The 15,989-nt window shown below is 33.2% G+C and overlaps 2 protein-coding genes across 3 annotated transcripts; both read right to left on the reverse strand.

Annotated features, from left to right (window-relative positions):
- Positions 1 to 474: 474 nt before the first annotated feature.
- Positions 475 to 2,122, reverse strand: LOC123681710 (clavesin-2-like). The gene is made up of 2 exons (XM_045619960.1): positions 1,592 to 2,122; positions 475 to 1,243 (listed from the first exon to the last, which is right to left on the reverse strand). The coding sequence occupies exons 1-2, from the start codon at positions 1,857 to 1,859 to the stop codon at positions 738 to 740; spliced, it is 774 nt and encodes a 257-aa protein (XP_045475916.1). The 5' UTR covers positions 1,860 to 2,122; the 3' UTR covers positions 475 to 737.
- Positions 2,123 to 2,530: 408 nt separating this feature from the next.
- Positions 2,531 to 10,994, reverse strand: LOC123681709 (clavesin-1-like). Of its 2 annotated transcripts, none has more exons than XM_045619958.1 (2): positions 10,773 to 10,994; positions 2,531 to 4,211 (listed from the first exon to the last, which is right to left on the reverse strand). In XM_045619958.1, the coding sequence occupies exons 1-2, from the start codon at positions 10,779 to 10,781 to the stop codon at positions 3,354 to 3,356; spliced, it is 867 nt and encodes a 288-aa protein (XP_045475914.1). In that variant the 5' UTR covers positions 10,782 to 10,994; the 3' UTR covers positions 2,531 to 3,353. The 2 variants fall into 2 exon arrangements, with proteins under 2 accessions (XP_045475914.1, XP_045475915.1); XM_045619959.1 differs by lacking the exon at positions 10,773 to 10,994 and adding an exon at positions 10,627 to 10,743.
- Between the last annotated feature and the right edge of the window lie 4,995 nt (positions 10,995 to 15,989).

Consider the following 15,989-nt stretch of genomic DNA (forward strand, 5'->3'; position numbering starts at 1 on the left):
TAGTACCTATTCTATTTACCCAATCTGTAGCTAAGATTAATTAAGATTCGATAAACTGGTATAATCATCACAAAAAAGTAGGAATACAAGAAACACTCGGTGTCTTGAAAACAAAGTGTTTGCTGGCCCATGTCCATAGGACTTCTTTCCTTTGAATCATCCAAGGAATTTCTCATTTTCCTTTGTACCTCCAATTTAGGAACACTCTATATATCAGCAAAATAACGCGTTCATAAAACGATTCAACATTCTAAGTTTAAGATTCAGGCTGTCTCAATTTTCAATAGTCGAAACAAAATCTTTTTTCGAACACAATCACTAGAACCATCAGAATGATGGATGTGCTTTTATGTTAATAATATCGTCAACTACGACAAAATGGTGGATGCGCTAATGTATTCATAATTCAAAAAAAATTAAAATATTTGATATACCTACCAACGAAAAATATAGAAGGAAAAGTGACCATTTTTACTATCGAATAAACAGTTTCGCTTTTATTATACTTCAATTTTCAATGTAAAATTTTTGGAAATCGATACAAATGTGCTCAATTTTAAAGTCTAACTTTACATTCATGACTTCACCCAGTCAGTGATCAGTAAAAAAATAAGTAATCAGTATCACATGATAAAACTCATGATCCTATGGACATTTCATACACAGATAAACTAGTTGCATTAAAACCACTCTCATAAATTATAGAATCTTCAAAATATAAATCAAATATATAAAAATCACGTGCCCACTTGCTTGCAGAAGTTTTCAATGTCTTGTATTAACTTGGCACAATTATAACTAGGCATTGACCCTCCGAGTTCAGTTGGCAACACTTCTTTATGAACAAAATCATGCAAAGTACTCAAATTCCTCCCGTGAGTAAAAAAATTTTCTCTTATTTCTTCATTAAATGTCAGTTTGAACACATTGAAGGCAGCTCTTATATACCAAGGAGGAGCGATGAAATGAAGTTCCAGGAATTTCGCTGGATAACATTCCTGAAGTCCAAAAATCATGTGTCTTATTATGGTAGCACTGAGCCAGGTTGATTTCTGGAACGTGAATTGTTCCCAGTTTACAATAATGATGAAACCATTGTTTTGTACGTGGACATCTTGTAATGAGAATTCCAGGCAGAGGAGCAACGCCCTGTATATCGAGATTAAACTGATTTTTCCATCCCAGTTATTTGCATGGAAGACGATTATTGTTCTGCACTGTCTGTCCTTTTGTGGCAGGAGTTCTGAAAAACATTGAATACATGGTATGTTTTGAAAAGGAAAAGTTTACGTTTTAGAAAGTACATAATCCAAAAATAGAGAATGAAAATCCTAGAAATCATAAGTTGTTATACCGCATTGATTCTCCTAGCTTGACCAACAGATTCATACATTTTGAAGGTTGAAAATGAACGAGACAATGAAAAATATAAATTGACATAGACCTCATCATTTACATGGCCCCAAAAAAAAATTGGAAGGTGTTAAATCATAAGATCCCGGTGGTCATTTGTGATATCTTCTTCGAGAAATAAAATTTGTAAAAATTCAATGACTTCATTCAATTTTTATAAAAAAAATTGATCACTCACCTGGTAAAGAATTTTCAAGTGCTGTCCTTATTTCGGGATCTCCTATACTCAGATTCCTGAACAGGTTCTGATTTTCATTTTTATATTTCAGATGATTCTGTATGAGATTCAAAGTATCACTAACACTGAGCCTTCTAGAATACAAAAACTTCATTAAATTTTCATCTGTGGCTGAAAACAAATCGTCCTTGATTATCAATTTAGCCTTCAGGTTTCCCAGAGCTGCTGCCTCGTTTTTCTTCATTTCTTCTAATGCTTGACGGAACATTTTCAAAAGTTCATATTTTCACTGAAGCTATTTTAAGTTTTTTCACTACACATAGTTTGTTGTAAAGGATGAATTTCCAAAAGTAACTGGCAAATTATGGAATTATCTATCGGATTTTAGTAGATAGGGAGCCCTACAAAACTTTCGACATATCATATCTTATCGAAGGTTACATCATTGATCTGATTTCGAGGGAAAACATATATTTTCTAAGTTGTGTTTTGTTACACTTTAAAAAGAATGTTGCGAAGAACTGAAAATGTTTTCAGCATGTGTATGGATAATTTTTTGCAAAATCTTCTTGAGAAAGATAAATAATCATAATAATAACAATGAGAATTCTGATACCACCAATTCTAATCATTCTAATCTTCTTATTTTTATATTTTCAATGTGAATATGCAAAGAATTTATATTCTGGAATCATTTGTTCAAAATTCGAGTTCGTAAAATTTTCTTTATAATTTTTAGTAGTGTCATTGACAGAAATGATTCAAAAACATTTTCATAACCCGGATTTAAAATATTTTCACCCTTTTTTTAAGAAGTACCTACTGTAACATACTCTCTATTATAATTATTCCTTAGAATTAAATTGTTTTCAACATTAAACGCGAGTAAAATTTATTCCATAATGAGTAACAGATAGGAGAGTTATGATACAAACGATATTTCTACAGAATTATTTATTTTCTTCATGTCACAATTTAAAAACTACACCTAATCTACTAGAATTGTTTATTTACAGTGACTGGGTCAAATAATTGACAGTGTTGAACACAATAAAGCCAATAACATTTCCTAAAATACTGGTTTACTATCACAAATACTAATCTCAGAAAAATAAGGAATTATTTATATACTTACAATATTTTGGAGATTCAATTTAATATTGTGACTATTATTGTCCAAGCAGTTCCAGCAAAATACAAAAATATAAATTAATTTTTCTTCAGAACTTGAATAACAATTTATATTATTCTTTGTTTGTGTTCGATTAAATTCTTTTGAATATCAAAAGATGTTATTTCGTACTCTTTACAATAATTGTCCTGATGTCCAAAGAGGTTATCATATTTTTATCATGAAACATAATTTAAAACCTATCACAACAAATAAATAATATTGAAATTAATTTTGAAAAGCCCGTTAACCATGATGACAGTAAAGTTTAAACAAATTTTCATCTAAATAAATTTTCAGAGTTGATGTTGTACCTCATTCAGAGCTAAAAACTCTAGTTCCTCTTTTATACCTAACATTTATAAAATTTCTGAAATTGCCAAGAGACATACGAAAGTTAAATTATTTTTTATTGGAAATATGTACGGTTCTGTCATCATCAAACTTCTCCACAAAATTCAGCATCTTCGCTTTTGACTTAGTGAAGCTCATGAGATCGTCAATGTTCCCAATTTTGGAGAACTCAGTCCTTCCATTTCACTTTCCAACATTAAACTAAAAAAAATTGGTTAAAGGTGCGTCTTAACTCCCTCAAATAATCTTCTGTCCATTCTCGACTGTCTTCAACCACTGTTCTGGATTGTAACTTGGTCTTTCACCACCTAGCTCAGCTGGCAAAACATCTTTGTGGACATGCTCATGCAACACACTTAAATTATTACCATGCATGTAAATCCTATCCTTAATTTTCTCGTTCAAAAACGGCTTTATTGCCATGAGAGCTGCCTCAACGTACCAAGGTTGTCCAAGAAAATGTACGCCTTTGAATCTGGCTGGAAAGCAGTTTTGTAACCCTTCCACGATCAATTTTAGGATACTAGGCCCAAAATGTGACGTTTTTCTGAAAGAGAACTCAGTCCAATCGACGATAACCACGAAACCGTTGGATTGATTGTGGACATCTTCCAGGAGGTACTCCAGAGTGAACAGTAGGGTTCTGTATATACTGATGAGCCCATATGTACAGTCCCAATTGTTAGCAAGAAATAGAAGCACGCATCTACCTTTCCTATCCTTAGAAGGTAGAACCCCTGGGAGACAGCTTCTTATGCAGTCCTTTATGTCACAGTTTTCTATGGTCATATTACGGAATATTGTGGCGTTCTTCTTCCTGTACCAGTAGTAGTTGTGAATGAGTTTGAAGGCTGAGTCTACATTGAGTTTCCGAGCGTTTAAGAACTTGTTGAGACTTTTGTCGTCTTGTGGGAAGTTTTGCTTGAGTTCTTGGTCGTTGGAGGATTGTATGATGTTTCTCAAGGTGGTGAGAGCTACTTTGGGGTCTATTCTTGTCGTGCAGGCGATATGGGTGGGTTTGGAATAATCTGTGTAGGAGGTTATGGGATCCCAGTTCAATTCACGAAATTCTTCCATTCTTTTTTTGGGGGTTTTCTGGAAAAGAAATATATTCGTGAGATTTTGAAAGGTTATGTCAAAATGTGATTTTTTTTTAGTAAATTGGACCTCCAACATTGTATTGAAAAATAATTCGGGGAAGGTAAACTTGACTTTAAAAAATGAGTTCTAAGTAAATATTAAGAGGTTTATGTGAACAAAGACCACATATTACAATATAGCAATTATAAATATAATTGTTTGAAATTACACCATTAAATTTCTGGTGTGTCATTGTTCATTATCAGCCTCATGATATAGCTTTATAAGTGCCTATAAAGCAAAAATTTATTAAAGGCATTTAGTTTAAAGATACATATACGAAATTGAATGAACGCAGTTTTTCATTTGGATTCATTGATTCATTATTCCTTATGAATATAAGGGAAGACCCTTTCTGAAAGTTCTCATTACAGAATATGTAGAATCGAAACAAATTTCAAATTTTGCTTGAAAACTTAATTCTCAAAGGTTGATCACTAAAAAGACATCAAGCAAGGCGCAAAGCATAATAATCATATCTTGGACATTGTTATGTTACATTTGAGCAACTCAGTTGATTTTTTTTCAATGGATTTGACCAATCATTCAATAATATTTGTTGACAACTAATTTAAATACCGGTGGTAAAGATAAAAAAATAATTTCTCGGAAACTATACAATATAATGAGTTTTCCAATAACCTAGATACAAATTATAAATAAAAAAAAAATATGTAAATTATTGAGTAGGATACAATTTTTTTTTTCAAGGTTAGATTATACCGTTATGAATGGAAAATAACATCGGTAAATTGACCACTATGACTTGTACGTAATGCATTCTGTCAACCCAATCACTTTCTCACATAAATTTGGCTGTATTTCATCAATAGCATTCAGTTGTTGTGTGTTTCTTAAATGGGACATCCCATATTTTCAACGTAGTTTCGTTATCGATTTTTCAAAAACGTTATTCGTTTCAAAGATGGTTTCTCAACAGTTTTGTGTGGATATTAATCACCCCAAAATCGGCAATTACGTTTGTATACAGAACTATTCAACCAAAAATGAGCTTCATAATTGAATACAATTTTTCGTTAAAATAATTCATAACTTCTAAACGTTGTTAGAGCGTCTATCTTTCCATGATTAAATCACATAACCTACTGAACACAAATGACATAAGAAATGTCAAAAAAGAATACAAAGTGTTGCCAATATATCCATCTCAAATCATATCGTTTATAGCTTGATAAACAATGATACTAAATATCCTCAAAACTTATGGAATTTACCTTTTTCCCGAGAAAAACTGACCCAATCATTTTTGAAAATTTTCACTACAATAACCGTTATCAAATGTCACTTTTTCAGGTGTAGCACACTCGAGGTCACAACTTGAACGACTTCAAAACAATGACATTTTGTGAAATATCAGCTCAATATAAGTTGCGACTTTATTTGACACCAAACAAAATAATTTATATTATTGCATTAATCTTCTGCGTTAATTTTGGATTGTTTTTGTTGGAAATTCACTCAGCAATCCAAATATTTACCTGATCTCATTAAAGGTATTTCCCTCTTTACCGTGATTGAAATGGAGTAAGTTCCCATTATTGTTAACAAATAATGAATGGATTCAATTTTGATTGTTCCTTCGATGGGATTATGTGATCAATTTTTTTTCAAGGTAACCTATTTTTATACTTCTTATCAGTGGCGGCATTTTCAATATTTTGGGAAGCACCACATCCGTTTCTACCTGGAACGCCTCTGGATGAACCTACTACGTCAGCAATCCGGCACAGCTCTATCTTCCTGAATTATTGGACCTTGAAGATTATCTTCAGAGTCTACTGTCTAGCTTGAGAACTAGATTTCGTTTGTCAGTAATTTGTTACAATATTGTGATTTGATTGAAAGAACGGATTTAAGTTATGAATACCTACGAGAATTTGACAAAAACTGGAGACAAGTTTTGGAAACAACTAAACAAGAATATATTGATGAAAAATATAGCTGAAAGTTGAAACTGAAGTAAAAACTAATTAGTACCCAAGTTTTTTTAAATTGATGAGTGATTTTTTGATTTATTCTTTTCCTTCAATATTACAACTATTAATGTTGCATGTTGAATGTTTTAAAATGCTATTGTCTTTACTCTGCATCACTGCTTTTTATGACAATTTAATCAGGTCACGAGCTGCCACTGCTACCTAATACATATTTATCGTTCAATGAATAATATTCAAGAATGCTTTTTAAAGTTGGTCTTAGCTTATATAAAACGAATGATTTATATTATGCTGTTATCTCATTCAAAACATAAACAATGATATCTGCTTCAATCTACGATAGATCCCAAGAATTCTCGAAGAAATTGTTAAAAGGTGATACTAATAGAGATATTATCAGTTTTCTTATGAATGTTTCTTTTCTAGTATAGGGTTTACCGATAAGTGGTTTCATTTTGATATAAAAAACGAGTATCTCCCAAGGGAAATCAATGGATGTTTATTGCTTTGTAAAGGAGAAGGTATGCCTTTAATGATAGAAAACAATATAAAATAAATGGCCGCCACGGCTACGGTTGCAGCACCATATCCTTTTCATGAAATTTTCTATGACCAATTGTCACATTTGCGACTGTATGGCCTTGGTCATTTAAATTAAATTCCATCTTTGAGGTCTTAAATCGATTTTGGCGCTTTAGCATATCTTCAAAGACAAAAGTCTAGAGGTGTTAAATCACAAAATCTCGGTGGCCAACTGTGATCACCTCTTCAAGGAATGATACGATTAGGAAACTTTTCTTGAAAAATTTTGATTATTTCGTTGCTTGTTTGTCATGTAGTATCATCGTCCATAAAAAATCATTAATCATAGCTCTGTGACGCAATCCATTCACCGTAACCATTTCACCAGCCTCATTTCCGAATGAGTGAGGTCCAGTCACACCACCAGCTTAAAAACTGCACCAAACAGTGACACTTTGAGAATGGTGCGTCTTTTTAACAATCACTCTTGGATTTTGGGAGCTCCAAATGCGAAAATACAGTTATTCTTGAGCGACGCACACGGTTTCGATTCTTCACATCACTAACTTATCCCAACAGCTCAATATATCCACCATTTTCTCTATTGCCAGCTGAGAAGGTGCTTCACGACTACCCAAAAGTGCTTTAGTTTTGCGGACTGTGACTGCAACATTTTCTCATATTTTATCTAGCTAGATGATTTGTTGAATCTTCATATTTTCTGCTCAACCTCTATATAGTAGAAACATTTCCAATTACATATGTTAATAGAGATTATAGATTGTATAAGAAGCCTTGTTTATCGGTTTGATAATGGAATCAAAGTTAATAAACGAGCAATTAAATGTATTTCTAATTATTTCTTACTGATAATTCCTTTAATCTTCACCTACTTGTGATTATTATTTATTAGCTTTGATTTCCTATTCTATGAAGTTTAGAGAGAATGATGTAGATGTGATTGAAGATCATCAGAATCAATAAATATTGCAGCATCCATGCAAATAAAAAATCTAGACTTGTTATGAAATCATAGATTCGAATTCTTACCAGTATTCGTGTTCGATAATGCTATCAAATAAAATGACAGCTGTCTTTTTTTAATTATTTGCATGAATCAGATAAAAAACATTGCACCGTTAAATTCTAACCGTGGATTTTACTAAAAGTTGACTGATTGACAGATCTAATCCAATTTCAATTCTAGGAACATTTGCATTACAATGACTAAGCCATACTTTCTCATGACCTACTTCGACCTTTCATCGAATGTACGTGATAATAAAATAACGATTTCTTTCATGCATTTTGAATGATTTATATGTACTCAAAATTTAAACTGCTTTTTACATCCAGCGCCTAGCAACACTGAGAATGATTATCCTTTGATCGTAGTTTTCCTTTGTTCATAGAATGAGCCATAACTCTCTGCTGCTGATACTAGAATAATCAGAAGACCAAATTTTTATTAATACATTTTTTATTACCAGTTCCTCTGCAGTCCGTTAAATAGGTGAAAAACTTAATGATGCTCCTCCGTATTACAACTCGAACTTTGTCTTTTTGTACCTAATTGTAATTAGGTACATTCACAGTTTTTAGGTGAAGAGAGGGAGCTCGACTAGGTTAATTAACATGTTTATTGCAGCATCTCCGTAGTCCTTGGTGTCATTAGTGTCAATGGTGTACGACGTCAGTTGATATTGACATACCATGACAGCTTTTATAATGTGTACCGTTTTTTATGGTGATATCAGCATGACTGTTCTGATTATAGTTCAATGCCATGAATTAGAGCTCGGAATGCTGCGTTTTTGTCGAAAATTTGGGATAATCTTACAAATATTCAGACTTCAGAATGGTGTTGAAATTTTGGAAGAATTTAATATAGATGATACTTTTAAAACGATTCAGTTAATAATAAGGAAAAGTAACATAATTGAATTGCTGACCATTACCAAATAATAAGTGATGATTGCAAGTCGTAATGCTGGAAATATTTTATCTAAGAATAATGTATGTTAGGAGATTTATAAAGATCCTTATTTGCTATTGCATATTCTAGGTTGAAAGTCATGGGAACTTTGAACTGTCTGAAGTTAAGCAAGTTTGTGGTTTGTTTTCAACCACGTAATTGAAAAATACTGGAAGTGAATGTGTCACTTTAACTGAGAAATGAATGGCGTAATATTTGGGATGTTGCAATGGATACGGAAGTCCTTTAGATTTAATGAACTTGTGATATCATATTCCAAGAAATACCGTTTAATTTCTTCGTGAAATCTTTGGAAATTCACATTGAATTTCTAGAAAAAACCATAACGGTGTAAAAATGTAAATTTCTTTCCAATCTTCCGGTCCTTCATTTCAACATCTTTTATCACTTAAGAGAGACTGCCAACTTTAAAACAAAGAGGAACCGAAGGCGAGAAGGTAGTCTCAAGGTCTTTCAAACCATTTAGCAACTTCCAACTTCTGAACTATTCAACTTATTTTAGTTTTATTATTTGCTCTCAGTTGCCTCAAGTTGGGTAAGACCAAAGTTGAAATTCACTGGAGTCATTGATTGTTTCACTAATTTGGTAGCATTTCCACCTTTTAAATTCGATATGGTAATGGTGGTTACTAAATTCATGATGATGTGGTTTTCATTTTTGACCTCTTTACAAATGAAACCATTGGAACGGATGTTATCAATGTGGGTGTTCATGTTAGCTTAGAGTAAACCGTCATAACAAAGGTATATTTGTGTGGATAAATAAACTGTGCACTTTATCACAGAGGTGGATTGCCTCTTCATATTTCTCTTTACATATTTGTTCATAGTACGAGGGCAAGGTGAAAAGAACGTACGAAACATACAAAGGGACACAAAATATACAAATTTTGAATTGAAAAAAATAACATGCGAAATAAGGATATAATAAAAGATGAGAATTACATGATGAAAGGTCCCAAAGATGTACAATTTATAGGTGCCACAAGTAGGTGAAAAAATTCGGAATACTTGATTCAAAATAGTTTGATATTTGACATTTTCAAAAGCTGGATCGTATTTTAAAAATGCTGATATCTAAGCCTTACTTAATCTTGTATCAGAATACCTGCTCTTACTAATACCAACTCTAAAAAAGGCGGTTGGTTTTTTACCTAGAAATCTATCTCAGTTTATCGAAACGGATGTTTAAAAAAACTGGAAGATGAAAAATGCAAAAAAGATGGTTTCTTCGTCTGGAATTCTAATTAAGCCGAATAAAGCTTTTTCGACTAATGAATCCTGAAATTCAGCAGTTGCAAACTTGCTGGAGGTCGTTCAAACCAGTCTGGTAATTAAACTCCTTTTTGATCGATAATTTACGTAAACACCTGCTATATATGTATATCGAATTGCAGAACAAAGATACATTCGATATTTTGTTCTCAAAAATCCATCAGGAATCATCTCAATCTAATAAATTCAAAAGTAAGAAATAACGCTCAAACTAACCCACATTTATTATGCCGAATACCTAATCTCATGTTAAAATTTTCGTAATGAATATTTGATTGAATATCGTCATATCGTTTCTAGTTTTATGTCGTATTGTTTCATAATCACTTATGAAATTTTATTAATTGATTTTAAGATCGAATTGAAAAGAAAACCATGAATAAGATGCTTCATTTACATTCGTCGATTTTGAACAGGATATTTCTCTCTTATAGTAACTCAGCAACTTGATTTTTAGATCGTATTTTGAGGTATACTTTGAGACAAAAAAAACCAGAAGCTAACTTACCTTTCATGCAAAATTTGCAGGTTTAATCTAGCCAAAATGAAAATTTCATTGGACATTATATTTTCTCTCCAATGAACATGAAATAGCGATAAAACAGTAACAAAAACATACCAAATTTTGACCACAACACTCTAAATTCAACTCAAACACAAAATTGCTATTTCAAATATTGACCAATGTACCACACAAATCGACCCATACCCAATTAAGTAAGATAATACCAATGCTAACCATGCTGTCAAGGTCGTTTTACTCACCTTAAACATTTAAACAATAATCGTACGAACTGAAAATACTTTGCTTCATCTGGAGATTAAGGAAAACCACTAGGACACTCTACACTATCGACTAGATATTGTTTTTCGCTGATGTGGACAAAGACACCGCCTCTAGAGTTGGTTGCGATGGTAGTACCTTGCTATGACTCAGATCGCGAAAGAAACAGTTGAACGACGAGGTGGAATAGAATGCCGGACTGAATGTTGGTGGAACCAAAGGTGCACCATATCGGTGGGCAATGTGCAGGACCGCATTACGCACGCCACTGGTGGAAATACGCGATTTCGAAAATTCGGGATTCTATAAACAAATATGGAACGATTTTTTTCTATATTGGGCGTTTCAATGAAAACTTGATCCTCATGTAAGTCGGAAACAGACGTGTGATCAAAAATTTCAAAGAACACGTCAATTTGTATGAGGGTCCAATTTTGTTATGAAATTCTTAACCAAAATTTCAGCACTTGAGGATTCACGGTTTGACTTGATTTTCAAACTACTTGGCTTGAGCTTGACTTGATTTCAAGTCAAGCTCAAGTCAAGTAGTAGTTTTTCAATCTCAAGTCAAGTATTTATTTATAAAGAACCAAGCTACTTGATTTTTGGCAGTTTTATTGTGTAGTATACATCAATAAAAAATGATGATATGAAACCTTGCAAAAAACACTTTTATTTATTAAACTTGTATAAGAGAACCGAAGATATCAACTGTTTTGAAATAGAAACATAAAGCAAATCACTATAAATCCTAACAAAATTAAAAATAATAAAAAAATAAAGTTTCTTAATATTGAGAAATCTCCAGCCTTTGTTTTGTTTCATAATTTCCCATCCAGGATCTAAGACACATGATGCATCTTTTAGATTTGTCGCCTGACCTATTGCGGGTTCTTGTAACTGTAAAAGTAGCTCTGGAAAATTGACTTTCAACAGGAGCTGAAAATGCTGGCGTTGATAAAAATTCTTAGCCATTTTGGCCAAGTTTGGAAAGATATTTCTGAAACTGCCAAAATCTACCAATAGATTTCATAGAAATGCGAGAAAACTACTAATAAAGTTACACTGGCGAATACTTAAGTCTCTCGGTGCTCGAGGAATCCCCTCATTTAGTCTAAGCGCGCAGGAAATTGCAGAAATATATGCCGTGCGCCGCGTGCATATCAAGCTCAAGTAATATCAAGTAGCTTGATATCAAGTCAAGCAATAAATATCTAAAGTCAAGCCAAGCTCAAATATGTAATTTTTCACGAGCTTGATTTCAAGTCAAGTAGTTGGTTAAAATGTCAAGCTACTTGGCTTGATGAATCCCTAGATGCTATCGCCTTATTTTTTTCAATGGTTCAATTTGTTTGTTATCGAGAAATTTTGATATTGGTGAAAACATTTTCATCCTGAAAATTTTAATTAAGAATTATATTACAATCAACTGCCAGTTCAACATCTAACACTTAGGTGGAATGAAAAACAATTGAATCTGACGTAACCTCTGAATCATTCATTTATTTTATTAAACTATCAGTAAATGAGCGGACAAATACTTTTCTGGGTGTTTTATCTACATAGATATCATTGTCCCAATATGCAATCACTTTTGATGTGAAAGAAAATGCATCCTACTACGCCCCTGGTCATGTTTAGGACCTCTTCCTCTCACCTAGTACCGGATATCCGCCATATTAGTATGTTACACCGGTGGCTTATTGTTGGTTGCTTTGTTATCAGCAATGAGTTGTCAGCAAATCAGATATTGCATGTTTTTCACCCATGTATAAAAGTATAATTGTTGGGTTTTGCATAGCATATCATTCAATTCGGAATATAGAACGATAATTATTTTTAGATGGTAATAATATCCTTGATTGCTTTAGAATCATTAATACAAAGGTAGCTCAATATTGCTCGAGCAGTAAGCGTTATTTTATGATCTTCTACTTTGACTTAGTAGGTACTACGAATTATTCTAACCAGCCAAATGTCAATTCGTTTAGACTCTCGTCTATTATGTGTCTCCAAATGCATAAAGACATATTTAGATCTCATCTATGTACATAACTCCTTTGCTACTGATGGTACAAGTTGATATTAAGTTTTTTCACCATACATAATTTCATTCTGCAATTTTTTCCGTAATTGTCCTAGTAGACAAATAGTTTCCAACTATATACTGATACTGTTTCAGCAACACTGCTTGTTGATATGGAAGCTGATAGAGGCAATAAAATAACTCTACTATTGGGTACCTACCGGGGAATTGTGGTATTGAAGAAAATCAAACATCCGATGATCTTGCAAAAAGGGCATCAATGTTGACACCTCTTGGTCTCGAGCCCTTCTGTGGGCTTGGAAAGTACCAATACAAGACAGCAGTTCAACAATGGGAGAGGGACAATAAGAAAAACCTCTGGATGAATGAGGAGGTAACCGGGTAGCAGATCTTCTCTTGGCAACCAATCATACACGAAAACATTTTATGTGTTGCCTATTCATCTATACTCCTGCTTCCTGATATACCTCCTCAGTCTCATATGTTCCTGTTACTAAATTTGGCACCAAATTCTTGATTTTTCGTTCGAATTTCCTCATTTGACACACGAAAATACCATCCAAACACAGAAATTCGTATTAGGAACATATGATGAATGAAGAGGTATCCGGGTAGCAGATCTTCTATTGGCAACCAATCATACACGATAACGTTTTATGTGTTGCCTATTCATCTGTACTCCTGCTTCCTAATATACCTCCTCACTCTCATATGTTCCTGTTACAACATTTGTGCACCATATTCTTGATTTTTCGTTCGAATTTAACCATTTCACACACGACAAAATCATCCGAACACAGAAAACCGTATTAGGAACATATGATGAATGAGGATATATCCGGGTAGCAGATCTTTTCTTGGCAACCAATCATACACTATAGCGATTTATGTGTTGCCTATTCATCTGTACTCCTGCCTCCTAATAACCCTCAGTCTGATATGTTCCTGTTACAACATTTGTGCACCATATATCCGGGTAGCAGATCTTCTCTTGGCAACCAATCATACACGAAAACGTTTTATGTGTTGCCTATTCATCTGTACTCCTGCTTCCTAATATACCCCCTCAGTCTCATATGTTCCTGTTACTAAATTTGGCAACAAATTCTTGATTTTTCGTTCAAATTTTTCCATTTCACACACGAAAAATACCATCCAAACACAGAAATTCGTATTAGGAACATATGATGAATGAGGAGGTATCCGGGTAGCAGATCTTCTATTGGCAACCAATCATACACGATAACGTTTTATGTGTTGCCTATTCATCTGTACTCCTGCTTCCTAATATACCTCCTCAGTCTCATATGTTCCTGTTACTAAATTTGGCACCAAATTCTTAATTTTTCGTTCGAATTTCCTCATTTAACACACGAAAATAGCATCAAAATACAGAAATTCGTATTAGGAACATATGATAAATGAGGAGCTATCCGGGTAGCAGATCTTCTCTTGGCAACCGATCATACACGATGACGTTTTATGTGTTGCCTATTCATCTGTACTCCTGCTTCCTTATATACCTCCTCAATCTCATATGTTCCTGTTACTAAATTCATCAGATGAGATCTGCAGACTCTTTGGAAAAGCCTCCCTGGGTTTGTATGAATAGGTAGGGTTAAAAACAAAAGATCAATTTGGGCACAGTTTCCGGCAAGCTAACAGAGCCGCTATCACTTTTTTAAAGCGGCATGGAGGTAGGAGGTCAGTACTGAGGCTGAAGGATATATAGATGACTCTATGTCAAATAAAAAAGAAATTCCAACGGAAATCTTGATGTCCAAATCCTTCGTCACAAAATCTGAATGCAGCTTCTGATGAGCAACTGGCTGCCAACGTTGAATGAGACGCAAAAATGATTCGACGGAAATTCTGTTAACAAACTCTATGCAATCTACTTGTAATTCTATTGAATTGAAAGTCAATAAATCTGGAAGTGAATTAAATTTGTGCCGCAGTGCAACCTTGAACAAGTGTAATTTCAACATTTTTAATTATCTTTAAAAGAGTTCCAATGTAACAAAGTTCGATAAATATACAGGGTGATTCAAAATTCTTTATCAAGATTTCAGGGGCGTATTTTTCAGGTCAAAATGAGCTTTTTTTTCTATGAACATGTGTCCGCAAACGCTTCGTTACCAAACTATGTTAAAGTTTCAAGATTTTTTCTTCATAACTATTTCACTTTTTGAGATATTGATCAAATTTGAAATGAAGGTTCGTTAGGTTTCTTGTATATAGTTAAAGTTTAAGAAAAATCAAATTCAGATCTCAAACCAAACACGTATAGTTTTTTGTTTTATTGTGATGATAGGTTCTTACCTTCAGCTAAAAATTTTAATCAAATGTAGCGAATTACAAAAAATTATTTCACTTTTTTCTCGATAAAGATCGTATATCCGTAAAAATTACAAGAGACAAAAAACATTATGAACTCAATATAGAATTCTTTTCAAATGTTAGAATCCACCAGTGGCGTACTACAAAATAGTTTATAAGGCAAAAAAGGGCCCCCCTAAAAAAATGTCCCCCTATAGCTTGTTACTATCACTCGGCATAGTGGAGGATGTAAACCCTTAAACTAAGCAATATTTCAAATTTGAACTAAATACCTCAAAACTGAATTCATGAAGAAAAAACCAAAATGATTCTTTGAAAACTTTAACGCTCTGTAGTTGTTTTGGAAAGAAACGTCTTATTTGACATAAAAAATACGCCCGTGAAATCTTGTTACTGAATTTTGAATCACCCCTTATAAATTTCATTCCCTGCTGAATCATCACGTCTGTGTCTAAAAAGGCTAATGATGAGTTTCATAGAACTTTAATCGTCGTAATTTGCTCGATCAAATCATTTATGTGTTTAATTTTAGTCCATTTTTTACACTTCCATAGATTTAAAACCACAAGCAATGAGGTGATAGGCCAATCAAAGTTTTTTGAAACCCACAGCTATATTCTCTAAAATCAAACTTCTACATTGAACCGAGGTTGATGAAGTTGACTTCTATAGACGTTTTCCTACAAAATATTTATCTGACCATTCATTTTTTTACGTGAGATTGGTTCAATAAGTTGATTATTGAATATTCATAGAAATAAAAAATAGTTTTTTCTTCCATGCCAGTTCTTATCGAATAACCTAGTGAACA

The sequence above is a fragment of the Harmonia axyridis genome, chromosome 6 (genome assembly GCF_914767665.1).
Source record: "Harmonia axyridis chromosome 6, icHarAxyr1.1, whole genome shotgun sequence".
Classification (NCBI taxonomy): Eukaryota; Metazoa; Arthropoda; class Insecta; order Coleoptera; family Coccinellidae; genus Harmonia; species Harmonia axyridis.